At 54.1% G+C, this 27,415-nt stretch overlaps 1 protein-coding gene across 5 annotated transcripts in view; it reads left to right on the top strand.

The window, feature by feature from the left end:
* The window catches only part of KALRN (kalirin RhoGEF kinase), a 91,931-nt gene that overhangs the window by 48,431 nt on the left and 16,085 nt on the right, over positions 1 to 27,415 (top strand). For 2 of the 5 annotated variants that reach the window (XM_053471023.1, XM_053471022.1), the window contains exons 27-43: positions 255 to 344; positions 415 to 507; positions 818 to 929; positions 1,583 to 1,773; positions 1,915 to 2,016; positions 2,910 to 3,052; positions 3,251 to 3,353; positions 11,619 to 11,865; positions 20,500 to 20,765; positions 20,892 to 20,993; positions 23,411 to 23,503; positions 23,774 to 23,904; positions 24,285 to 24,351; positions 24,623 to 24,726; positions 26,112 to 26,181; positions 26,457 to 26,543; positions 27,169 to 27,261. In XM_053471023.1, coding sequence (XP_053326998.1) covers positions 255 to 344; positions 415 to 507; positions 818 to 929; positions 1,583 to 1,773; positions 1,915 to 2,016; positions 2,910 to 3,052; positions 3,251 to 3,353; positions 11,619 to 11,865; positions 20,500 to 20,765; positions 20,892 to 20,993; positions 23,411 to 23,503; positions 23,774 to 23,904; positions 24,285 to 24,351; positions 24,623 to 24,726; positions 26,112 to 26,181; positions 26,457 to 26,543; positions 27,169 to 27,261 — 2,094 coding nt within the window. Of the gene's footprint in view, positions 1 to 254; positions 345 to 414; positions 508 to 817; positions 930 to 1,582; positions 1,774 to 1,914; positions 2,017 to 2,909; positions 3,053 to 3,250; positions 3,354 to 11,618; positions 11,866 to 15,817; positions 15,987 to 20,499; positions 20,766 to 20,891; positions 20,994 to 23,410; positions 23,504 to 23,773; positions 23,905 to 24,284; positions 24,352 to 24,622; positions 24,727 to 26,111; positions 26,182 to 26,456; positions 26,544 to 27,168; positions 27,262 to 27,415 lie in introns of those variants that run through there. The other 3 variants (XM_053471024.1, XM_053471025.1, XM_053471026.1) reach the window with 3 other exon arrangements.

The following is a 27,415-nucleotide window of genomic DNA, read 5'->3' as shown; positions in this document are numbered from 1 at the left end:
AGTTATAATACCCCCCGGGCAGTTATAATACCCCCCCCAGCATTTATAATACCCCCCCCGGCAGTTATAATTACCCCCCGACACAGGGGGGGTAACGTGGTAAATATGGAGAAACGCGGTAAATGTGGAGCAATCATCCGGTTGCTATAGTGATTGCTCCACTTCCTGTCACTTTGCACCAGAATTGCACCTGCTGCGTGGGACTCGCCTGTCTTAGTTGCCCCGTCTCCCCTAACACGTTCCGCGTTCCTCAGGCCGACAAGTTCCAGATGTACGTCACGTACTGCAAGAACAAGCCGGACTCCAGCCAGCTCATCCTGGAGCATGCGGGCTCCTTCTTTGATGTAGGTACCTCGCGGGGGCCACGGGGCACTTTGTGGGGCAGTTTCTGATCGCTCTTTCTTTGGTTGGCAGGAAATCCAACAAAGACACGGATTGGCCAATTCCATCTCCTCCTATCTCATCAAACCGGTTCAGAGGATCACCAAGTACCAGCTTCTGCTCAAGGTACGGACCAGAGCGCCACGCTTAACCCCGGGTGTGCCACGTTTAACCCCGGGTGTGCCACGCTTAACCCCGTGTGTGCCACGCTTAACCCCGTGTGTGCCACGTTTAACCCCGGGTGTGCCACGTTTAACCACATGTGCCACCTCAGGTTCAGTTAATGCTAGCACCCCCCGATATTATGCACTGCGTTTCACACCTAGCGGTCTCTGGCGAGTCGGTAAAGCCCGCGCAGGCACCGCGTGTCACAGAGCGTTGCGTGATATTAAGCGTGGGTGGAAGTGGATCTTTAAAGCATGCGTCTCTCCCGCAGGAGCTCCTCACCTGCTGCGAAGAAGGGAAAGGAGAGATTAAGGACGGCCTGGAGGTGATGCTCTCCGTCCCCAAGAGGGCCAACGATGCCATGCATGTCAGCATGATGGAAGGTAATCACACGCTCACCGCGTGTCATGTGTATGCGGGCAAAGCTCTCCTTTGGCAGGAGCTTTGTTGTGTGTATCCGTGTTGCTCTCGTGTACGTGTATCCGTGTCACACTCCAGCATGTGTATCTGTGTCGCATTCTGTTGTGTGTATCCGTGTCACACTCTGTTGCGTGTGTCCGTGTTGTGCTCCTGGACGTGTATCCGTGTCACACTCCGTTGCGTGTATCTGTGTCGCGCTCCTGTATGTGTATCCGACTCACACTCCGTTGCGTGTATCTGTGTTGTGCTCCTGTACGTGTATCCGTGTCACACTCCGTTGCGTGTATCTGTGTCGCGCTCCTGTATGTGTATCCGACTCACACTCCGTTGCGTGTATCTGTGTCGCGCTCCTGTACGTGTATCCGTGCCACACTCCGTTGCGTGTATCCGTGTTGCGCTCCTGTACGTGTATCCGTGTTGTGCTCCTGTACGTGTATCCGTGTCGTGCTCCTGTACGTGTATCCGTGTCGCGCTCCTGTACGTGTATCCGTATCACACTCCGTTGCATGTATCCGTGTCACACTCCTGTACATGTATCCGTGTCAGATTCCGTTGCGTGTATCCGTGGCGTGCTCCGGCACGTGGCGTGTGACACGATCTCTTCCCCTCATTCCAGGCTTCGATGAGAATCTGGACGTTCAGGGGGAGCTGATCCTTCAGGATTCCTTCCAGGTTTGGGACCCCAAATCGCTGATCCGGAAGGGGCGCGACCGCCACCTCTTCCTCTTCGAAATGTCGCTCATTTTCTGCAAAGAGATCAAAGACTCGGCCGGTCGCAGCAAATACGTTTACAAGAGCAAGCTGCAGGTGAGCGCCCGCGCATGGTGCCGCCGCGCCACGGGATGCCACGCAACCTGACCCCAAAATACAGACGCTGATCGCCCAGACGTGGACAGCGAGGGCGCCGCGTCACCCCGAAACACGCTTACAGATTCTCTCCCCTTTCAGACCTCAGAACTCGGGGTGACGGAGCACGTCGAGGGAGACTCCTGCAAGTTTGCCCTCTGGTCGGGACGCACGCCGTCCTCCGATAACAAGACCGTGCTGAAGGTGAGTACACGCACTCAGCCTCTGAACCCCGATACCGAGTACCCGCACTCAGCCTCTGAACTCCCGATACCGAGTACACGCACTCAGCCTCTGAACCCCCGATACCGAGTACACGCACTCAGCCTCTGAACCCCCGATACCGAGTACACGCACTCAGCCTCTGAACCCCGATACCGAGTACCCGCACTCAGCCTCTGAACCCCGATACCGAGTACCCGCACTCAGCCTCTGAACCCCCGATACCGAGTACACGCACTCAGCCTCTGAACCCCCGATACCGAGTACACGCACTCAGCCTCTGAACCCCGATACCGAGTACACGCACTCAGCCTCTGAACCCCGATACCGAGTACCCGCACTCAGCCTCTGAACCCCGATACCGAGTACACGCACTCAGCCTCTGAACCCCCGATACCGAGTACACGCACTCAGCCTCTGAACCCCCGATACCGAGTACACGCACTCAGCCTCTGAACCCCGATACCGAGTACACGCACTCAGCCTCTGAACCCCAATACCGAGTACCCGCACTCATCCTCTGAACCCCGATACCGAGTACCCGCACTCAGCCTCTGAACCCTGATACCGAGTACACGCACTCAGCCTCTGAACCCCCGATACCGAGTACACGCACTCAGCCTCTGAACCCCGATACCGAGTACCCGCACTCAGCCTCCATCACGACATGAGATTATAATTCATACCCACGGACACTCGGAAATAAGACACGGACTTTCAGCGAGTCGCACTTCATGAACGACAAACAAAAACCGAATGAAGCTTCTTTACCCACAAACAGCCGAGAAAACAGACTCCGCCCCCAGAATATTTAAAAGCCCCTTTCATTGGGGGGGTTCGGGGTATTTTTACACCCGACGGGTTTCTTTCCAAAGGCGTCCAACGTGGAGGTGAAGCAGGAGTGGATCAAACACATCCGCGAGGTGATCCAGGAGAGGATGATCCACCTGAAGGGGGCGCTGAAGGAGCCGATCCAGCCACCCAAAACCCCCGCAAAGCAGAGGAACAACAGTAAGAGGTAAACTTCGGGGCCGCGGCTCGCGGTTTAATTTATCTCTGCCGGTGAACGCAGAACCAGCTTCTCTGATAATAAATCACGTAAGCTTTCAGGACCTCGGAGGTCTCTTCTTCAGAAACATGCAATAAGAAATGCACTGAGTGCCACAGCAGCTCCGTTGGTTAGGAGTCCATGCGCGTCTCTCTCTCTCTCTCCCAGGGACGGCCTAGAAGACGGGGACAGTCAGGGGGACGGAAGTAGCCAACCGGACACCATCTCCATCGCCTCGCGGACCTCGCAGAACACCGTAGACAGCGACAAGGTAGGACGTGACTTTACTCACTCTAACACCAAACACTTACACTCCCTCACACCACCCTAGGCTTAACCCTGACACTCCTTTACCATGCGCTGACACACACTGACGCTCACACTGTCCACTGACACACCGTCCACTGACACACACTGACACTCACACCGTCCACTGACACACACTGACGCTCACACCGTCCACAGACACACACTGACGCTCACACCGTACACTGACGCTCACACCGTACACTGACACACACTGACGCTCACACCGTCCACAGACACACACTGACGCTCACACACTGACGCTCACACCGTCCACTGACACACACTGACGCTCACACCGTCCACAGACACACACTGACGCTCACACCGTACACTGACGCTCACACCGTCCACTGACACACACTGACGCTCACACCGTCCACTGACACACACTGACACTCACACCATCCACTGACACACACCGACACTCACACCGTACACTGACACACACTGACACTCACACCATCCACTGACACACACTGACACTCACACCGTACACTGACACACACTGACACTCACACCATCCACTGACACACACTGACGCTCTCACCGTACACTGACGCTCACACCGTCCACTGACACACACTGACGCTCACACCGTCCACTGACACACACTGACGCTCACACCGTCCACTGACACTCACACCGTCCACTGACACACACTGACGCTCACACCGTCCACTGACACACACTGACGCTCACACCGTCCACTGACACACACTGACGCTCACACCGTCCACTGACACACACTGACGCTCACACCATCCACTGACACACACTGACGCTCACACCGTCCACTGACACACACTGACGCTCACACCATCCACTGACACACACTCTAATACCATATGATGACACACACAATCATGCTAACACTGTACATTCACACACACACACACTATGCACTAACACACTCACTCTAACTCCATACACTTATACACATACACACCCCGTCCCTCTCCCATCATCACTGCAGCTGGACCAGCTGGGCACCTCAGATTTTGAGTGCAACCGTGGCCCCCGTCTTAGCGCTCCGCCGATGTACACAGTGCTCGTGTAAGTGAGTATGTACTCCGAGCGCAGCACGCTTTGGCTTTTAAGACTGTGTGAGTAATCTGTGTGCAGAGTGTATACTGGGACGGAGACTGGTCATACTGGTAATACTGGTATTATACGCATCGTATATATGTGATGTCTCTGGGCTGGCGGAGTGGGGTTGCTTTCAGACTCGCAGATATAATGGGTTTATACAATGGGGTAATAGCGGGAGGGGCGTTTCATCGTAACGATGTTTGTACCGGCTGTCTCTCCGGCGGCTCTCTCTCTGTCGGCTGTCTCTCTGGCGGCTGTCTCTCCGGCGGCTGTCTCTCCGGCGGCTGTCTCTCCGGCGGCTGTCTCTCCGGCGGCTGTCTCTCCGTCGGCTGTCTCTCTGTCGGCTGTCTCTCTGTCGGCTGTCTCTCTGGCCGCTGTCTCTCCGGCGGCTGTCTCTCTGTCGGCTGTCTCTCTGTCGGCTGTCTCTCTGTCGGCTGTCTCTCTGTCGGCTGTCTCTCCGGCGGCTGTCTCTCCGGCGGCTGTCTCTCCGACGGCTGTCTCTCTGTCGGCTGTCTCTCTGTCGGCTGTCTCTCCGGCGGCTGTCTCTCCGGCGGCTGTCTCTCCGACGGCTGTCTCTCTGTCGGCTGTCTCTCCGGCGGCTGTCTCTCTGTCGGCTGTCTCTCTGGCTGCTGTCTCTCTGTCGGCTGTCTCTCTGTCGGCTGTCTCTCTGGCCGCTGTCGGCTGTCTCTCTGTCGGCTGTCTCTCTGGCGGTTGTCTCTCCGGCGGCTGTCTCTCCGGCAGCTGTCTCTGTGTGATCTCGCGTGTTGCACGCAGTCTCTTACCTCTGAGCCCTGACGCCTCCTCCTGCACTCATCGGTGAGCGGTTATGTTTTGCCCCTGAGTGAGGGCAGTAAACGCAGTCTGTGCAAATCACAAGACGTTCCTGACGCGCATGTGATCTGCTGCAGGCAGTGACAGCGTGAACGCCGCTCCGTGCAGCCTCTGCGCGGGTCACACGCGTGACACAGGAGGACACGCTGCACACACGGGAACACCATGAAAAAGTGGCTTAACCCCAAGCCACCCAGGAGGGCAGTATCTGTAAGTAGTGACCACCTATACCCTGCGGCCCCCGGGGCATCTCCGACCGAGGAGCTTCCTGTCTAAAGCTATGCAGAGATTGACTGAGCTCCTCGGCAGACGGACGGGACGCCCCGTCACACTAAATTCCCCGTTCTGAATAGGAGAGGGTTAAATAAAACGTTTGCGGGGGGAGCCGGGCATAATACGTTAATGCTTTGCCCCCGCGGTGTACGGAAAGGGTTAAGTTCAAGTGAAAAGGGCCTTTCTTGTCCTGTTGACTTTCTGCGGGTGTGGGGTTAGGCAGGGGAAGGGTTAAATCGCCACTATATTCTAATGCACGTTAAATGCATGTTATTGGGGCACAAAGTTTAACCCCTTTCATGCCAAGAAGTTCCAGGTAAAGGTGTGACACTTTATAGTGATACTGAGTATAAGCACTCCGCACTGTATAGTGATCCTGAGTATAAGCACTCCTGAGTGATCCTGAGTATAAGCACTCCGCACTGTATAGTGATACTGAGTATAAGCACTCCGCACTGTGTAGTGATACTGAGTATATGCACTCCGCACTGTATAGTGATACTGAGTATAAGCACTCCGCACTGTATAGTGATACTGAGTATATGCACTCCGCACTGTATAGTGATCCTGAGTATAAGCACTCCGCACTGTATAGTGATACTGAGTATAAGCACTCCGCACTGTATAGTGATACTGAGTATAAGCACTCCGCACTGTATAGTGATACTGAGTATAAGCACTCCGCACTGTATAGTGATCCTGAGTATATGCACTCCGCACTGTGTAGTGATACTGAGTATAAGCACTCCGCACTGTATAGTGATCCTGAGTATAAGCACTCCGCACTGTATAGTGATACTGAGTATAAGCACTCCGCACTGTATAGTGATCCTGAGTATAAGCACTCCGCACTGTATAGTGATACTGAGTATAAGCTCTCCGCACTGTATAGTGATACTGAGTATAAGCACTCCGCACTGTATAGTGATACTGAGTATAAGCTCTCCGCACTGTATAGTGATACTGAGTATAAGCACTCCGCACTGTATAGTGATACTGAGTATAAGCTCTCCGCACTGTATAGTGATACTGAGTATAAGCACTCCGCACTGTATAGTGATCCTGAGTATAAGCACTCCGCACTGTATAGTGATACTGAGTATAAGCACTCCGCACTGTATAGTGATACTGGGTATAAGCACTCCGCACTGTATAGTGATCCTGAGTATAAGCACTCCGCACAGTATAGTGATCCTGAGTATAAGCACTCCGCACTGTATAGTGATCCTGAGTATAAGCACTCCGCACTGTATAGTGATACTGAGTATAAGCACTCCGCACTGTATAGTGATACTGAGTATAAGCACTCCGCACTGTATAGTGATACTGAGTATATGCACTCCGCACTGTGTAGTGATACTGAGTATAAGCACTCCGCACTGTATAGTGATCCTGAGTATAAGCACTCCGCACTGTATAGTGATACTGAGTATAAGCTCTCCGCACTGTATAGTGATACTGAGTATAAGCACTCCGCACTGTATAGTGATCCTGAGTATAAGCACTCCGCACTGTATAGTGATCCTGAGTATAAGCACTCCGCACTGTATAGTGATCCTGAGTATAAGCACTCCGCACTGTATAGTGATACTGAGTATAAGCACTCCGCACTGTATAGTGATCCTGAGTATAAGCACTCCGCACTGTATAGTGATACTGAGTATAAGCACTCCGCACTGTATAGTGATCCTGAGTATAAGCACTCCGCACTGTATAGTGATCCTGAGTATAAGCACTCCGCACTGTATAGTGATCCTGAGTATAAGCACTCCGCACTGTATAGTGATCCTGAGTATAAGCACTCCGCACTGTATAGTGATACTGAGTATATGCACTCCGCACTGTATAGTGATCCTGAGTATAAGCACTCCGCACTGTATAGTGATCCTGAGTATAAGCACTCCGCACTGTATAGTGATCCTGAGTATAAGCACTCCGCACTGTATAGTGATCCTGAGTATAAGCACTCCGCACTGTATAGTGATACTGAGTATAAGCACTCCGCACTGTATAGTGATACTGAGTATAAGCACTCCGCACTGTATAGTGATCCTGAGTATAAGCACTCCGCACTGTATAGTGATACTGAGTATAAGCACTCCGCACTGTATAGTGATACTGAGTATAAGCACTCCTCACTGTATAGTGATCCTGAGTATAAGCACTCCGCACTGTATAGTGATACTGAGTATATGCACTCCGCACTGTGTAGTGATACTGAGTATAAGCACTCCGCACTGTATAGTGATCCTGAGTATAAGCACTCCGCACTGTATAGTGATCCTGAGTATAAGCACTCCGCACTGTATAGTGATCCTGAGTATAAGCACTCCGCACTGTATAGTGATACTGAGTATATGCACTCCGCACTGTGTAGTGATACTGAGTATAAGCACTCCGCACTGTATAGTGATCCTGAGTATAAGCACTCCGCACTGTATAGTGATCCTGAGTATATGCACTCCGCACTGTATAGTGATCCTGAGTATAAGCACTCCGCACTGTATAGTGATCCTGAGTATATGCACTCCGCACTGTGTAGTGATACTGAGTATAAGCACTCCGCACTGTATAGTGATCCTGAGTATAAGCACTCCGCACTGTATAGTGATCCTGAGTATAAGCACTCCGCACTGTATAGTGATCCTGAGTATAAGCACTCCGCACTGTATAGTGATACTGAGTATAAGCACTCCGCACTGTATAGTGATCCTGAGTATAAGCACTCCGCACTGTATAGTGATCCTGAGTATAAGCACTCCGCACTGTATAGTGATCCTGAGTATAAGCACTCCGCACTGTATAGTGATCCTGAGTATAAGCACTCCGCACTGTATAGTGATCCTGAGTATAAGCACTCCGCACTGTATAGTGATCCTGAGTATAAGCACTCCGCACTGTATAGTGATACTGAGTATATGCACTCCGCACTGTATAGTGATCCTGAGTATAAGCACTCCGCACTGTATAGTGATCCTGAGTATAAGCACTCCGCACTGTATAGTGATCCTGAGTATAAGCACTCCGCACTGTATAGTGATCCTGAGTATAAGCACTCCGCACTGTATAGTGATACTGAGTATAAGCACTCCGCACTGTATAGTGATACTGAGTATAAGCACTCCGCACTGTATAGTGATCCTGAGTATAAGCACTCCGCACTGTATAGTGATACTGAGTATAAGCACTCCGCACTGTATAGTGATACTGAGTATAAGCACTCCTCACTGTATAGTGATCCTGAGTATAAGCACTCCGCACTGTATAGTGATCCTGAGTATATGCACTCCGCACTGTGTAGTGATACTGAGTATAAGCACTCCGCACTGTATAGTGATCCTGAGTATAAGCACTCCGCACTGTATAGTGATCCTGAGTATAAGCACTCCGCACTGTATAGTGATCCTGAGTATAAGCACTCCGCACTGTATAGTGATACTGAGTATATGCACTCCGCACTGTGTAGTGATACTGAGTATAAGCACTCCGCACTGTATAGTGATCCTGAGTATAAGCACTCCGCACTGTATAGTTATCCTGAGTATATGCACTCCGCACTGTATAGTGATCCTGAGTATAAGCACTCCGCACTGTATAGTGATCCTGAGTATATGCACTCCGCACTGTGTAGTGATACTGAGTATAAGCACTCCGCACTGTATAGTGATCCTGAGTATAAGCACTCCGCACTGTATAGTGATCCTGAGTATAAGCACTCCGCACTGTATAGTGATCCTGAGTATAAGCACTCCGCACTGTATAGTGATACTGAGTATAAGCACTCCGCACTGTATAGTGATCCTGAGTATAAGCACTCCGCACTGTATAGTGATACTGAGTATAAGCTCTCCGCACTGTATAGTGATCCTGAGTATAAGCACTCCGCACTGTATAGTGATCCTGAGTATAAGCACTCCGCACTGTATAGTGATACTGAGTATAAGCACTCCGCACTGTATAGTGATCCTGAGTATAAGCACTCCGCACTGTATAGTGATACTGAGTATAAGCACTCCGCACTGTATAGTGATACTGAGTATAAGCACTCCGCACTGTATAGTGATACTGAGTATAAGCACTCCGCACTGTATAGTGATCCTGAGTATAAGCACTCCGCACTGTATAGTGATACTGAGTATAAGCACTCCGCACTGTATAGTGATCCTGAGTATAAGCACTCCGCACTGTATAGTGATCCTGAGTATAAGCACTCCGCACTGTATAGTGATCCTGAGTATAAGCACTCCGCACTGTATAGTGATCCTGAGTATAAGCACTCCGCACTGTATAGTGATCCTGAGTATAAGCACTCCGCACTGTATAGTGATCCTGAGTATAAGCACTCCGCACTGTATAGTGATCCTGAGTATAAGCACTCCGCACTGTATAGTGATCCTGAGTATAAGCACTCCGCACTGTATAGTGATCCTGAGTATAAGCACTCCGCACTGTATAGTGATACTGAGTATATGCACTCCGCACTGTATAGTGATACTGAGTATAAGCTCTCCGCACTGTATAGTGATACTGAGTATAAGCACTCCGCACTGTATAGTGATACTGAGTATATGCACTCCGCACTGTATAGTGATCCTGAGTATATGCACTCCGCACTGTATAGTGATCCTGAGTATAAGCACTCCGCACTGTATAGTGATCCCGTATAGATTGCATGGGCAAGTGTTCGGCCCGGCTGTGCGAGGGTTAACCCCCGATCCCCAATCTCGTTATGGATTTTTAATGCCGTTTGAGGGCAAAGTCCGGATACGGTCAGCGGGAGACGCCCTTACCGGGGCAATTGGAGTCTGTGTGGGGTGAACCCAGGGTAAGGGTGGAAAGCCGGCCATAAACGTGGTAGAATTCTGCATTAACCCCTTCGCTGCCTGAGGAATCCCCTCCATCCACCCGTCTGTACCGCGCCAAAGAATACGTTGGCACATTATACATGCTCACCCTGGGGCAGGATGACGACCCGTCTCTCTGAGAGAGAATACGGGGAATAATTCACAGGCGCACGCACATTGGGCTTGAATGACTAAATGGTGATTAGCGCCTGCCGGGGTATATATTAGAGGAAATGCCGGGTTTTCCTCCTTTCTGTTTGGGACCGGGTACGGAGCCGTGTTGTACGTGTCAGGGGCCCCGGACTGCACGCCCGCCTTATATTACATCATAGCTCCAGGATTCAGCCTCTCAGCCAATCATCACGTAAGAATTCACGGCTCTGCCGCAGCGCTCTGCGGAGCCTAATCCATAAACCAGCAAAGGGTTAATCGCCTGCTGACCTGTTTGATTCTGCCGGTTCCATTAACCGATCCCTCGTGATCCATCCCTGACCTTGTCCTGTACCTGCAGAAATGACAGCGTTTCTGTTTGTTAATGGTACCACAACAAGGAAGGGGTTAATCTGTGTTGTCGTGGAAACTCGCTATCAGCTGAGGGGCAGTGATGTCAGAGGCAGCGGATTCACACCTGTCGTGCTCCCAGCGGCTGCGGGATCCGCTTCCTAACTGGATCACTATATACGGGGTATTCATGGGGCCAGACAGCATCTACTCCCTAACTGGATCACCAGGCAGGATCAACAGGGAGAGATCCACTTCCTAACTGGATCACCAGACAGGATCCACTCTCTTACCAGATCACTACGCAAGGGGCCCTGGGTAAGATCTGCTTTGTAACTGGATCTTCAGGCAGGGGGCCCTGGGCGGAATCTGCTCTATAACTGGATCACCGGGTACGGCGGATTCATGGCCTCGCAGCGCATTGGGCAGGATCCGCTCTCTGGATCTCTAGGCGCTGGGATCCAATCACAGGCTGAAAGGGTGGTGTGCAGAGCCTTGTTTAGCTGACATGGCCCTTTGTAATATCGGTGGCAGAAGATCTGCTGTGATCCTGCGCAGCGTATTAATCCTGTGACCTGCAGATCCAGGGCCCGTCCCTGGGAGCTGACAATCTATTCGCTGCCCTCGTGCATTGACGGACGCGGCTGACGCTCTCCCCGATCCTGACCCCGTTCTTCCGTGTGTTTCAGCTTTCCGGCGGCTGCGAGCTGACCACCGTGCTGCAGGACTTCATCGCCATTCACAGCAATGAGCTGAGCATCCAGGGCGGCCAGACGGTGGAGCTGCTGGAGAGACCGAGTGACCGTCCCGGCTGGTGTCTGGTGCGGACCACCGACCGGAGCCCACCCCAGGAGGGGCTGGTACCCAGCAGCGCCCTGTGCATCTCCCACTCGCGCAGCAGCATAGAAATGGAGTGCTTCTTCCCAAGCGGGAAAGGTGAGTGCATGCGGAGCGTACTCGCGGTATAAAGAGGGGTGTCAGGGGTACACTCGCAGTATAAAGAGGGGTGTCAGGGGTACACTCGCAGTATAAAGGGGGTGTCAGGGGTACACTCGCAGTATAAAGAGGGGTGTTAGGGGTACACTCGCAGTATAAAGGGGGGTGTTAGGGGTACACTCGCAGTATAAAGAGGGGTGTTAGGGGTACACTCGCGGTATAAAGAGGGGTGTCAGGGGTACACTCGCAGTATAAAGGGGGGTGTTAGGGGTACACTCGCAGTATAAAGAGGGGTGTTAGGGGTACACTCGCAGTATAAAGAGGGGTGTTAGGGGTACACTCGCAGTATAAAGAGGGGTGTCAGGTACACTTGCAGTATAAAGAGGGGTGTCAGGGGTACACTCGCAGTATAAAGAGGGGTGTTAGGGGTACACTCGCGGTATAAAGAGGGGTGTCGGGTACACTCGCAGTATAAAGGGGGGTGTTAGGGGTACACTCGCAGTATAAAGAGGGGTGTTAGGGGTACACTCGCAGTATAAAGGGGGGTGTTAGGGGTACACTCGTGGTATAAAGGGGGTGTTAGGGGTACACTCGCGGTATAAAGGGGGGTGTTAGGGGTACACTTGTGGTATAAAGGGGGGTGTTAGGGGTACACTCGTGGTATAAAGGGGGTGTTAGGGGTACACTTGTGGTATAAAGGGGGGTGTTAGGGGTACACTCGCGGTATAAAGGGGGGGTGTTAGGGGTACACTCGCGGTATAAAGGGGGTGTTAGGGGTACACTCGTGGTATAAAGGGGGGTGTTAGGGGTACACTCGCGGTATAAAGGGGGGTGTTAGGGGTACACTCGCGGTATAAAGGGGGTGTTATCCCCAGGGTAACGGGGTAAATGATGCAGTCGTGTTATTTTATGGAGCGCGGAGATGCAGGGCAGGAATTCTGCGCAGGATGCAGAGGCTGCGCAGCTCCAACGCCGACCACCAGAGGGCGCTGTCAGCCCTTTACATTCTCCTCTGTGACTGGAGTGAGGACAGCGGGGGGAACGGGGCGGTTTTGGGGTCTGGGTGTTTATACGCGTTGTTGTTGTGATGATTGTTGTTGTTGTTATGATTGTTGTTGTTGTTATTATGATTGTTGTTGTTATTTATAGAGAGCCGGTGGATCCGGCGGATTAGTTGACGTCTCGGCAGGGATCTGTTAGGCGACGTTATCCCCCCCCTCCGGGACACGTTCCTGAAATGAACTCCTCTTCCAGCGAGAGGGACAGGAAGCCACGGGCCGGGGCCACGGGCCATCCTCCTCGGCTCATAAATAGGCCATAATGTGGAGCGCCGGCTCTGCCTGCGACTCCCAAACGCTCGATAAACCCAGAGGGTAAATGCGGCTGATTTCTGCCCCCCTGATCGCGGGGGAGGGGACCTCGGCCACGGTCGGCTTCATGTTTTCGGTCTTTCGTGGATATTGGTGATTTCGTTATCGTTTATGGATGTGTTTTAACCCTTCCCGGGCTCTTATTTACTACCCCGAGGTTTCCCGTGGCCCGGGTTCCCTGAACGTTCTGCGGCGCAGAGGGTTTTCCGTGGAACGCGGCGGCTGTTTCCTGATCGCGGTTCAGTTTGTAGGCCGGTGTCTGGAGGGGTTGCCGTTGGTAACGGGATGATTGGGATATGTTTAGGGGTTCTCAGTGGTTCTGGATCAGGGGCCCCCGCCTCGCCCCGGGGCCAGGAAGCAGATGTTGGGCCGGTCAGTCGGACGCGGACACGCTCTGCCCTTCCCCCGCAGGCTGCGTCACCCAGAACGTTACCGTGATGTCATACCCGGGTATTCAATGCGGGGAGAAAACACACTTTAACCCCCAAAGTCCCAGAGAGGCGCCTCATTTTACTTTTATTAGTGTTTCCTTTGGTGACGTCTCGGTGACTTTGGGGTGACTGGCGGTGACGTCTCGGTGACTCTCTGGGACGTCTCAGTGTCTCTCTGTGACGTCTCGGTGACTGGCAGTGACTCTCTGTGACGTCTTGTTGACTCTCTGTGACGTCTCGGTGACTTTGGGGTGACTGGCGGTGACCTCGGTGACGTGGCGGTGACGTCTCGGTGACTGGCGGTGACGTCTCGGTGACTTAGGGGTGACTGGCGGTGACGGGGTGACGTCTCGGTGACGTGGCGGTGATGTCTCGGTGACTGGCGGTGACGGGGTGATGTCTCTGTGACGTCTCGGTGACTGGAGACTCGCGTTATTCTGTGACTCGGAACCTGAATGGGGTGAGATAAGGCGGGTAAACAGCAATTCTGTGACACCTGGCCGAGCGCGAGCCCCCGGCAACCCGAACAACGGCCTCCGGAGACCACCGGCACAGGACGGGTTAATGGTGACCCTCCGCGTGCCGGGCTGCATCAGTCAGAGGGTTCAAGGTCCTGGCAGCAATTCCTGGGCATCTGGCCGCCCGCTGGATGCCGCCATTTAACCCCTTGTTACCGGTGGGGGTGTTGGGATTGCGGGGGATTCTGGATTTTTTTCTGTAGGTGGGCTGAGCCGGACCCTCGAGCAGAACCCCCCCCCCCCAGGTTTAGTGAATAGGAGAAGCCGCCGAGTCCTGTCTGTTCCGATGAAGTCGCTGAAGGAGAGATGCGTTCACACTGCGTCACACTGCGTTCAGCGAATCGGCCCCACGGCCAACCGTAGCCTGACCGTTACATTAACCCTATAGCTGCCAGCGCTGTGCGCCCTGCTCGGCGTGGCCCCCTCTTCTCCCGCGGCCCCCTCGGCACTTCCAGCCGATACGAAGTAGCTGAATGACCTTGTGACGGTTAGTGACAGCTGCTTGCTGGGGTTGAAGGGGTTAAGGGGCAGGATGGCGGCTGTACCCCTGTTGTGTGTCGGGGACACTGCTCCTTTGTTGCCGTGGCGATCGGCGGCGCAGCGACATCATATTATCAGCCGGGGGGTGGAAATCGGAGACGTTCTGGGCTTAATTACAGGCGGCGGCGGCGGCGGCGGCTCGTGATCAGCGCGGAAGTCGGAAGTCGCGTAATTAGTGTTTTTAATAAAAATATTTCTAATCAGCAGTTTTGTGAAATATTTACCATAACAAAGCAACGCTGCTTAACCCTTTGAGCGCCATTATGCACGTCTGTGGCACTCCAAAGGTTAATATGGTGCCAGGCAATCTGTCTCCCCAACTGACTGGACTGTAACTCCCATGATGCTCGTGAAATACCCCTTTATCGCCCCCCCCTATGTTTATTTACCCCCAATGACCTCAACCAGGGAGAGCAGGAAAGGCAAAGATTAACCCTTGATTAAGTTATATGTGCGTCAGGCTGTGTGTTGTTGCCCAGGGAGGGGGTATCGGGGCAGGTTATCTCGGCTGTGTGTTGTTGCCCTGGGAGGGGGTATCGGGGCAGGTTCTCCCGGCTGTGTGTTGTTGCCCTGGGAGGGGGTATCGGGGCAGGTTCTCTCGGCTGTGTGTTGTTGCCCAGGGAGGGGGTATCGGGGCAGGTTCTCTCGGCTGTGTGTTGTTGCCCTGGGAGGGGGTATCGGGGCAGGTTCTCTCGGCTGTGTGTTGTTGCCCTGGGAGGGGGTATCGGGGCAGGTTCTCCCGGCTGTGTGTTGTTGCCCTGGGAGGGGGTATAGGGGCAGGTTCTCCCGGCTGTTTGTTGTTGCCCTGGGAGGGGGTATCGGGGCAGGTTCTCCTGGCTGTTTGTTGTTGCCCTGGGAGGGGGTATCGGGGCAGGTTCTCCTGGCTGTTTGTTGTTGCCCTGGGAGGGGGTATCGGGGCAGGTTCTCCTGGCTGTTTGTTGTTGCCCTGGGAGGGGGTATCAGGGCAGGTTCTCCTGGCTGTGTGTTGTTGCCCTGGGACAGGGTATAGGGGCAGGTTATTGTGGCCGTATCCCGGTGACAGTGTGAGTCCCCGCCCCTGGCTCCTCCCCCCAGGGGTAGGTGTTCTGCCCTCCCTGCACTTGCTCACAGCTCGCGGAGGCTCCCGGTGCAGATACTCCTTGCTGCTTGTGGCCATGAGACCCCTGAGGGCAGGATGAAGGGGGGCAGCGCCGCGCACGCTCCGGGCCCCTGCCTGGGCTGGTTCTGTTCCAAGTGCTGCTGCCGCTGCTGTACGGACAGAGGTAAGCGACCGCAATAACCCCACAGCTGGGTACCCTTTCCTTGTATGTACTACCTCTGCTGTGAGAACGGGACGTTGTGTTGTTGTTTGTGGGTTTAGCTTTAGGCTGAGAGTTTTGGGAGTTTTGGGGTCGATTGGGACGGTTTTGGTGATATTTGGCATGGATTTGCTGCAAATGTTTCTCGTCGAGACTTGGCGCTTTTGCCGTCTTTTGTCATTTGACGGGGGGCTCGGCTGTGACCCCCGCGGGCAGGGGCATTTCAGGGGGCAGTTTCGGGGGGGGTGTTGGGTGATGATCTGGGGGAGGACCTGCTGAGGACGGATTCACCGCAGAGATTGTTTAGAGAAGAGAAAACTTTACAAAGTATCAGAAAAACGACACAATCAGCGAAACGCGAGAAATCGCAAGAAACGATAATCCCCCCAAAAAACAGAACCGCATTAACCCCTTCCAGGCCGCGAATAAAACGGAATCCTTATGTTATAAAGTAATAAATGATAAAATAACTAATTCTAAACCCAGAAAACCCAAGTGGGTGCCGGGGGCCGCCGTTCACCTGCCGGGGAATAAAGCCCCCCGGAATCCGCCGCCGGGGGGGGAACGGTTGCTGTCTGGTAATTATACGACCAGAGATGCGACACGTATGTGACACGTTTTGATCCCTGCTTTGGGTGGGTCATGTATGGGGGTCCAGCGACGTATTGTCCCCCCACGGCTGCGTCACGCGTGTCACACGTATGTTTCCAATATCTGGATCGCCCAGCTCTGAGGACAGTCCATGCGCGGGGCGTTCGGGGGCTTCCTCTGGCGGGGAGGATTTTGGGACCCCCATGGCTCGATGCACCACGTGTTGCGGTCTGTTTTTCTTCGTGCTGAGAGTTGTAGGTGTTGCCCGGGGGGGGGATCTGGGTTATTTTCCCCGTTTCTCTCTGCGGATTCCGTGCAAAGAGATTAAATCCAGATTCCCGGCTGATTTTTTGGGTGAATTTCCAGCAGATGGGATTTCACTTTGGATCAAAAAATCCTGGAATTCCCTTCATCTTGTGTCTGGTGGCAGAGGGGGGGCTTCGGGGGGGGGCTGCGCATGGTGCGCGCTGCATTCCTGCCCCGGCTTTGATGTCCTTTCTCTTTTCACCGTCCCCGGGGGGTCTCTCTCCGTCCGTCCGGCTCGCCGCCCGCCGCTGGTTTCTGCTCAGAGGATTCAGGTCAAAAGCCGACAGATTCCTGCTGTTTGCTGAAACCAGAGACTAACCGGGAACATGCGCGGAACCGGCCGGCGTCACCGAGAGACCTCCGCGCCGGTGTATGAGGAGCCCCCCGTGCCCATGAAACACGCTTAGGTGATGCCGGCGGCGGTCACGTTATTAAAGCCTCGTTTAGTTGCCCCGATCCGATGTCTCTAGGGATTTTTAGTGTGTCTGTTTCTGCCATCTCTGCTGGGATGCCAGTCCATGCACTCACTCCCGTTTATATTGTGTGTGTGATGAGGATCTCATCTGGTTTCCTGATCTGACAGCAGCTTAAGGCGAGATTTATCTCTGTATCCTCCGCGGATGTTGGAGAAACATCTGTGCAGCATATCCAGTTTCTGAAACTGCGGACTACAACTCCCACGATGCTCAGCGCAATGCATGATGGGAGTCGCAGAAAGGGCGGTGTGCAGGATGTATGTTGCAGGTGATGCATGTGTCACGCATGTGTCACGCCGGTAATTAGCGTGTTAATGGGATGTCATGTCGGCTTCTGCTTATCCTGCCTGAGAGTGTTAGAGTGTAACGGGATTATCGGGGATTATTGGAGATTAGATCAATAACCGGTTACCCGCGGCGCGTGTCCGTCCGTCTGTGTGTCCGTCCGTCTGTGTGTCCGTGTGTCTGTGTGTCCGTCCGTCCGTGTGTCTGTGTGTCCGTCTGTCTCTGCTGTGAGGACGGCCCCTGGGGTTGCTTAAAATTCCATGTTTTGGGGTTCGGTGGGTAAAGAGCCGCAGAGAGGAGGCTGGCGGGGGGGGTCCGCAGATAGTGAGGGCAGAGAGGAGGCTGGCGGGGGGTCCGCAGATAGTGAGGGCAGAGAGGAGGCTGGCGGGGGGTCCGCAGATAGTGAGGGCAGAGAGGAGGCTGGCGGGGGGTCCGCAGATAGTGAGGGCAGAGAGGAGGCTGGCGGGGGGTCCGCAGATAGTGGGGGCAGCGAGGAGGCTGGCGGGGGGTCCGCAGACTGGTCATGATTTGGATAGGGTGGGGCTTGCAGGACCCCCTGTGTCATCCATTGTTTCCCGGGTGTCGGGGTCCGGGACGTGGTATCTGTTTCAGTTGTAAACAATACGAGTCCGGCGGGGCCGGTTCTGCCACATTCCGTCCTGAGCCGATCCTCCCTCTCTGGGAATTATCCCTGCGGGAAGGAGAGAACCACAGGGAGCCCCCCCCTTATCCACGCGCAGAGCCCCCCCCTTATCCACGCGCAGAGCCCCCCCCCTTATCCACGCGCAGAGCCCCCCCCCTTATCCACGCACAGAGCCCCCCCTTATCCACGTGCAGAGCCCCCCCCTTATCCACGCGCAGAGCCCCCCCCCCCTTATCCACGCGCAGAGCCCCCCCCCCCCTTATCCACGCGCAGAGCCCCTGGGTTTCTATGTTAGCTCCTATTAGCCCTGGGGCCTAAGGCCTAAAGGGGCCACATGGCATTTCCTGGCATCGTCCCGGCAGTCAGTGGTCGGTTGCCGTCGGTTGCAGCAGCTGAAGCCCGGGGGGCTCTCTGCGTGTGCGGCAGTAATCTGATATAATTAGGGGATGAGTATCGCCGCCCGGTGAGTCTGACTCCCATCACCCCGAGGCTTACGGGCGGGATGACTCTGTGTATTGTCTGCTGCAGGTAACACAGGTTAGTTAATAAAGCCCCGGGGGGGGTTTAGCCAGTATTTGCACCAGTATATATTTAACCATTTAATCTCCATCACAGCCACCATATAACACGCAGTCTGTGATCCGTTTAAGGGGTTAAACAAGAGCTTTCCCTGTCTGTGTGATTTATGCACAGAATCCAGAAGCAGATCGGCCCCATTCGGCCCACGTGGTCCAGCTGTAAAGACACATGTGGCGGATATAACTCCAATACATAAAATGAGAGAGGCGGCCCCCGGTGGGCACCTGCTGGTTGCTTCTGGACGGTCCCGTATAATGCGGACCCCCCCGGGGATCTCTGATTAATCTGTTTTTTTTGTTGTTTTTCGGCGTTTGTTGTTTTTTGGTAGTTTTTTTTGGGGGGGGGGGCTGCGGGTTCCGCTGAGTCATTTATCTGTCGCACCGTGCGGTGGCTGCCGCCTGACCGTGCCAGATACCCGGAGACTGCCGGGGGCAGCTGATCTGACCCCCCAGCTTTTTTTACCCTCTATCACTTAGGGGGGAGTAGTTGCCCCATGGTTTACAAATATTAAAACTAAAAGGGAGATAGAAGCCCCCGCTGCGCGTGTTCTGCCCACAAACCCCATGCCCTTCTCTGACGGGTATCTGGGGCAGATTTGCCTCCGGTTCTGGCAGCACCCGGCCCCCGTCTGGACACTCTGAGCGTATGGCTCACGCGTGATTAACCCCTCGGTGGGAGTGTCCCCGGGCCGTGTCACAGACTGGTATTGCGCAACGTTCCTGCCCGACGCGCTTCGCCGGCTCCCTGTTTCACAACCCAGAAAATACGCCCAGAAACGGGAATTGTTTTTACCCAGCGGGAGGTGAAAACACGCGTGTTACATTCCTTACATGCCACACACCTGCCAACTGCCTCGACTTTCCCAAAAGCAAGTCCCTGTATCTCAGTACCCTGATTTCCTGTCATGTGACAGCCGGCTGCGCGTTGGGGGAGATTTTATCAAACAGAAAAGTCCTCCAAAAATGCTACGTTTGGGGCAGTCGGCATGGAAATGAATAGTTTGTTAATTAAATGTTTTTTTAATACATGTGAGAAATCTCACGTGAATCGCGTTTGCGTGAATCGCGTGTGCGTGTGTTTCCGTGAAGCGTGTTTGCGTGAATCGCGTGTGCGTGTTTCCGTGTGTTTGCGTGAATCGCGTGTGCGTGTTTCCTTGTGTTTGCGTGAATCGCGTGTGCTTCCGTGAAGCGCGTTTGCGTGAAGCGCGTGTACGTGTGTTTCCGTGTGTTTGCGTGAAGCGTGTTTGCATGCGTGATACCTGTTGCTGTGTTCGCTTCATACATCCACGCGGTTCTGTGCTTTATTTCTATTCAAAGTGGCCAGTAATGAAGGTGTTAATAATCTGTCGGTGAACGCGGCCCCCGTGGCCCCCTGCGTTTGTGTCTGGTTACCGGGGGGACGTGGCGTTCGGGGGTCACTCGCTGGGGGGGGTCCCCTGCTGAACGGCACAATCCTGATACACGGAGCATTAACCTCGTCACTGCCAGCTGTTACCGGAATCTGCCGGGGGGGGGGGCGCGTTTGGGGCATTAATTAACCCCTGTGGTGCTGGAGTGGGGGTAGACTCGCGGTGCATTAACTGTTTGTTGTCCTCCAGACGCGTTTTCCTCCGGAGAGAACGGCGGGAAGTCGGATTCCGTGGCCAACCTGCAGCCTCAGGCGTCCCTGAACTCCATCCAGAGCTCCCCGGGCCCCAAGCGCTCCACCAACACCCTGAAGAAGTGGCTGACGAGCCCCGTCCGGCGGCTGAACAGCGGCAAAGCCGACGGCAACATCAAGAAGCAAAAGAAAAGAGGGACCCCCAACCTCGGATCCCCCCGCGCCGGCGAGGACACCACCCCGCAGGGGGACAGCGCGGACGAGGTGGGGGCTCGGATCACGCGTGTGCTCGTACACAGACACACACGTCACGCGTCACACGCAGGAGAAATACTCGGCGCCCTGGAACATGATTTATAAATAATGCCCTAAATGCCTTTGATTTTCCAGAAGGGGAAGAAGGGCTGGGATGAAGAGGCAGACGACGAGTCGCACACCCCGCTCCCGCCACCCATGAAGATCTTCGACAACGAGCCTGCGCAAGACGACAAGGTGCAGAGACAAACCCTGCCGGCCCTGTGTAATGTATAGATCAATCAGTGACCGGCCCCTGTATAATGTATAGATAAATCAGTGACCGGCCCCCTGTATAATGTATAGATCAATCAGTGACCGGCCCCTGTATAATGTATAGATAAATCAGTGACCGGCCCCTGTATAATGTATAGATAAATCAGTGACCGGCCCCCTGTATAATGTATAGATAAATCAGTGACCGGCCCCTGTATAATGTATAGATAAATCAGTGACCGGCCCCCTGTATAATGTATAGATAAATCAGTGACCGGCCCCTGTATAATGTATAGCTAAATCAGTGACCGCCCCCTGTATAATGTATAGATAAATCAGTGACCGGCCCCTGTATAATGTATAGATAAATCAGCGAGCCGGCCCCCTGTATAATGTATAGATAAATCAGCGAGCCGGTCCCTGTATAATGTATAGATAAATCAGTGACCGGCCCCTGTATAATGTATAGATAAATCAGTGACCGGCCCCTGTATAATGTATAGATAAATCAGTGACCGGCCCCCTGTATAATGTATAGATAAATCAGTGATCGGCCCCCTGTATAATGTATAGTTAAATCAGTAAGATGCCCTGTATAATGTATAGATAAATCAGCGAGCCGGTCCCTGTATAATGTATAGATAAATCAGTGACCGGCCCCTGTATAATGTATAGATAAATCAGTGACCGGCCCCTGTATAATGTATAGATAAATCAGTGACCGGCCCCCTGTATAATGTATAGATAAATCAGTGATCGGCCCCCTGTATAATGTATAGTTAAATCAGTGAGATGCCCTGTATAATGTATAGATAAATCAGTGACCGGCCCCTGTATAATGTATAGATAAATCAGTGACCGGCCCCCTGTATAATGTATAGATAAATCAGTGATCGCCCCCCTGTATAATGTATAGATAAATCAGTGATCCCCCCCCTCTGTATAATGCATAGATAAATCAGTGACCGGCCCCCTGTATAATGTATAGATAAATCAGCGAGCCGCCCCCCTGTATAATGTATAGATAAATCAGTGACCGGCCCCTGTATAATGTATAGATAAATCAGTGACCGGCCCCCTGTATAATGTATAGATAAATCAGTGATCCCCCCCCTCTGTATAATGTATAGATAAATCAGTGACCAGCCCCTGTATAATGTATAGATAAATCAGTGACCGGCCCCTGTATAATGTATAGATAAATCAGTGACCGGCCCCTGTATAATGTATAGGTAAATCAGTGACCGGCCCCCTGTATAATGTATAGATAAATCAGTGATCCCCCCCCTCTGTATAATGTATAGATAAATCAGTGACCAGCCCCTGTATAATGTATAGATAAATCAGTGACCGGCCCCCTGTATACTGTATAGATAAATCAGTGACCGGCCCCCTGTATAATGTATAGATAAATCAGTGACCGGCCCCCTGTATAATGTATAGATAAATCAGTGGCCGGCCCCTGTATAATGTATAGATAAATCAGTGACCGGCCCCCTGTATAATGTATAGATAAATCAGTGACCGTCCCCTGTATAATGTATATATAAATCAGTGACCGGCCCCTGTATAATGTATAGATAAATCAGTGACCGGCCCCTGTATAATGTATAGATAAATCAGTGACCGGCCCCTGTATAATGTATAGATAAATCAGTGACCGGCCCCTGTATAATGTATAGATAAATCAGTGACCGGCCCATGTATAATGTATAGATAAATCAGTGACCGGCCCCGGTATAATGTATAGATAAATCAGTGACCGGCCCCCTGTATAATGTATAGATAAATCAGTGACCGGCCCCTGTATAATGTATAGATAAATCAGTGACCGGCCCCTGTATAATGTATAGATAAATCAGTGACCGGCCCCTGTATAATGTATAGATAAATCAGTGACCGGCCCCTGTATAATGTATAGATAATTCAGTGGCCGGCCCCTGTATAATGTATAGATAAATCAGTGGCCGGCCCCTGTATAATGTATAGTTGGGGTTAGTTATTTTATTTGTTGAATCTTGTATTTGATAAGTGGCTCTTTATTTGCCCTCCTGCCCACGTTTCTGCCCACGCTCTCGCCCGTCCCACGTTATCGCTGCAGCTGGTAACTCTGTTGTAATAGTTCAGGGCGTTCCGCTGGGTGGAGGTTCCTGGCGCTGACTGCGGGTTAAAGCGTGAGACCTCTCTGGCAGTGGAGGGGTTAATGGCTGCGTCTGATTGGCTCACGTTTCTCCTGATTGTTACTAACTGTTCTTGATACTTTCTTTTTTCCCCATAACATCCCCGTGGCCCCTGCCTGTGGCTCTCTCCCGTGGCCCCTGCCTGTGGCCCCTGCCTGTCTTCTGTCTGTCCTGCCCCCTCTGGCTCCTGCTGTCCCTTTGCTCACGCGTGGCTCCCAGCCCTCTTTGCTTGTGGCCCGTCAGAGCTCGGCGGAGGTCCCCAGCGCGGCTGAGCTGGTCAATGCTATAGAGAATCTGGTACGGAACAAGATGGTAAGTGGCACGTGTGGCCCTCGCGTGGCACGCGGTATTCCCGCCACGTGGCCCCTTGCTTGCTTGGGTTTTTTAGTTGGGAATGGAATAATACGGTTTAACCCTTTTTTTCACGATGCAGCCCACTGGTGCCACTGAATGCAGGCAGATAAATCACCCGGGGGTATAAATGGCCCCCGGATTCAGAGACGTGGATCCGTTTCCCTCCAGGAGGGGGATTATTCGGCATTTTTTTTTTAACGCCGGCAATTGGTTGCTTTTCTCTCGCAGACGCCGGATGGAAGCAGCTTCCGTGGCGCGCATGCCGTGGCAGACGGGTATTTAAACAAAGGTTTGGCCCCATCTCCGGCCCCTCGGAACCACGAAGAGGAGCAGAAAGCCAAAGCGCTCAGGGGCAGAATGTGAGTCCGGGTTACACGCAATGCATGCTTCCCAAACCTGAGGGACCCCTAAAGCGCCATTTATTGTCCACGTAAACCCGTAACCTCCCACGCTCACCGACACGCACCCTCACCGACACGCACCCTCACCGACACGCACCCTCACCGGCACGCACCCTCATCGACACGCACCCTCACCGACACGCACCCTCACCGACACGCACTCTCACCGACACGCACTCACCGTAACTCACTCACTCACTGCAACGCACCCACACGCAATCACTGCAACCCACACTCACCGCGCATTCACTCAGATGTACTAAGCGTGTCCCACTCCACGCAGCGTGGCCCCTGGGGCAGGACCGACTGGGGGCTTTGTTAACTTGGTTGCGTTGCAGGTTCGTCCTGAACGAGTTGGTGCAGACGGAGGTGGATTACGTGAAGGATCTCGGCGTGGTGGTGGAGGTGAGTGCCTAACGTGGACCGGTCCCCGGGGTTAACTATTTTAGTGCCAGAGAGGTCCTGATCCCCAGATAACTGTATTTTTGCCAGACGTAGTGGATGCAGTGCCTCTGCCCCAACTTCTCTCGGGTAACTGCTGTGGAATTTGACGCCGTGTAACAGGACTGTTTACTGGTGTACGGGGCAGTTAGCGGCTATGTTTCCGGGATCCGTGGACAGGCGGTTTGCCGCCGTGGATCTTCTGCCCACTCGCCCCTCGTTGCTTTATCCACAGAACTTTATCCCGCGGATGAAAGAGAAGGGAACGCCGGAGGAGATGGACGGGAAGGAGAAGATCGTGTTCGGCAACATCCACCAGATCTACGACTGGCACAAAGAGTGAGTGCCCCCCCCCCGGATCCTGCCCCCCCCGGACCCTGCCCCCCCGGACCCTGCGTCGGTTATATATCAGACGTGTATTAAGGGGTTAATGCCCCTGCGCCACGGGAAGATCATAAAGAGTTAACCAGACCTCCTATTCTCCTCTGAACTGATTTTCTGGGCCGGGCAGCGAAGGGTTAAAGTTCCCTCCTGTTACGGCCGGGGAGGAACAATAGAGCCCTCTGTTCCCAGGCGTGGAGCGGAGACACGGCGTGATGCAGCCAGGCGGGCCTGCGCTTTCCACCTGCGCATGACACGGCCCCCACCCTCACAGGGTCCTGCGCATGATCTGCCCCACGCAGGGGCCCCGGGCCCCCACCCTCACTGGGTCCTGCGCACGATCTGCCCCACGCAGGGGCCCCGGGCCCCCACCCTCACAGGGTCCTGCGCATGATCTGCCCCACGCAGGGGCTCCGGGCCCCCACCCTCACAGGGTCCTGCGCATGATCTGCCCCACGCAGGGGCCCCGGGCCCCCACCCTCACTGGGTCCTGCGCACGATCTGCCCCACGCAGGGGCCCCGGGCCCCCACCCTCACAGGGTCCAGTGCACGATCTGCCCCACGCAGGGGCCCCGGGCCCCCACCCTCACAGGGTCCTGCGCATGATCTGCCCCACGCAGGGGCCCCGGGCCCCCACCCTCACAGGGTCCTGCGCATGATCTGCCCCATGCAGGGGCCCCGGGCCCCCACCCTCACAGGGTCCAGTGCACGATCTGCCCCACGCAGGGGCCCCGGGCCCCCACCCTCACAGGGTCCTGCGCATGATCTGCCCCACGCAGGGGCCCCGGGCCCCCACCCTCACTGGGTCCAGTGCACGATCTGCCCCACGCAGGGGCCCCGGGCCCCCACCCTCACAGGGTCCTGCGCACGATCTGCCCCACGCAGGGGCCCCGGGCCCCCACCCTCACTGGGTCCAGTGCACGATCTGCCCCACGCAGGGGCCCCGGGCCCCCACCCTCACAGGGTCCTGCGCACGATCTGCCCCACGCAGGGGCCCCGGGCCCCCACCCTCACAGGGTCCTGCGCGTGATCTGCGTCCATTCAATCTGCGACCATGAACTGTTTCTCCTCTCCGCCGCGTTTTCTTCTCAGCTTCTGATTGGGGGAAAATATTATCAATTATTTCTTTTTTTATAAATATTTTTTTAAATCTTTAGTTTTCGGTAAAGTTGCTACTTTTAGGCTCCTTCCTGTGAAATGATGCAAAGAAGGAGGGGGGCCCCCCATGCAGCATTCAAAGGGTTAATCACCACAGAATTGGCTTGGCCCGCCCGCGTGAACCGCCTCTTCTCCGGCAGTGAACGGGTTAATCTTTGGGTTACTGAATTCTCTGTTTTTTGCAGCTTTTTTCTGGGGGAATTGCAGAAATGCATCGAGGAACCCGAGCGCCTGGCGCAGCTCTTCATCAAACACGTGAGTTCCCCGCCATTTACACGCGTGGAGCACGCGGACGCTTTCTGTGACGTAGGGAGCCCGTGATGCTTTGTATGTGGAGCACACGGTTTATATCCAATTCCCTAAACATACATTCCCTGCGTGTGCTCCATGTACGAGCTCACCCTGCCACAGAGCATCACGTGTAGCATGACCCGGAGTATCACGTGTAGCATGACCCGGAGTTTCACGTGTAGCATAACATGGAGACATGTTTCTGTTGCGTGTGAATAACATGTTGTCGTCTTGTTTAGGAGCGGAGGTTGCACATGTATGTGGTTTATTGCCAGAACAAGCCTCGCTCGGAGTACGTGGTGGCCGAATACGATTCTTACTTTGAGGTACGAAACTTTTATCACGCGGCCACGTGATCAGCATTTACAGTGTGCGTGTACGGCGTGCGTGCTGCGTGTACGGCATGTGTGTCTGCTGCGTGTACGGCGTGTCCAGTGGTTTCGGTGGAACGTGGCCGTCACCTCTGGTCTGTGACTGACTGCGTGAACAAAAAGGGCAAGAAATCTCTGGGTCCTGATTGGCCGCCCCGCTGCGGGGAGCTGCGATTGGCCGTCCCGCTGCAGGGAGCTGCGATTGGCCGTCCCGCTGCGGGGAGCTGCGATTGGTCGCCCCGCTGCGGGGAGCTGCGATTGGTCGCCCCGCTGCGGGGAGCTGTGATTGGTCGTCCCACTGCGGGGAGCTGTGATTGGCCGCCCCGCTGCGGGGAGCTGTGATTGGTCGTCCTCCTGCGGGGAGCTGCGATTGGTTGCCCCGCTGCGGGGAGCTGTGATTGGTCGTCCTCCTGCGGGGAGCTGCGATTGGTCGCCCCGCTGCGGGGAGCTGCGATTGGTTGCCCCGCTGCGGGGAGCTGTGATTGGTCGTCCCACTGCGGGGAGCTGTGATTGGCCGTCCTCCTGCGGGGAGCTGCGATTGGCTGGAGTAACTCCCATCACTATTGTTGTTGTTTTGCAGGAAGTGACGCAGGAAATAAACCAGAGATTCACAATCAGCGACTTCCTCATTAAACCCATTCAGAGGATCACCAAGTACCAGCTGCTGCTGAAGGTGAGCGACGGACCCGCTAATTAAAGGGTTAATCGTTTTAACCGCTGCCCAGAATGCACCGGGGCAGCGCGTCCGAGCCAAGAGCGCCCGCTAGATCCAGCTGAGCACGCGGTGCGAGGCTGAGTGCGAGTGCGATCGCTACTTAATCCAGGAG

Source organism: Spea bombifrons, chromosome 7 (genome assembly GCF_027358695.1).
Source record: "Spea bombifrons isolate aSpeBom1 chromosome 7, aSpeBom1.2.pri, whole genome shotgun sequence".
Taxonomy (NCBI): domain Eukaryota; kingdom Metazoa; phylum Chordata; class Amphibia; order Anura; family Pelobatidae; genus Spea; species Spea bombifrons.
This window is presented reverse-complemented; position numbering and strand designations above follow the sequence as displayed.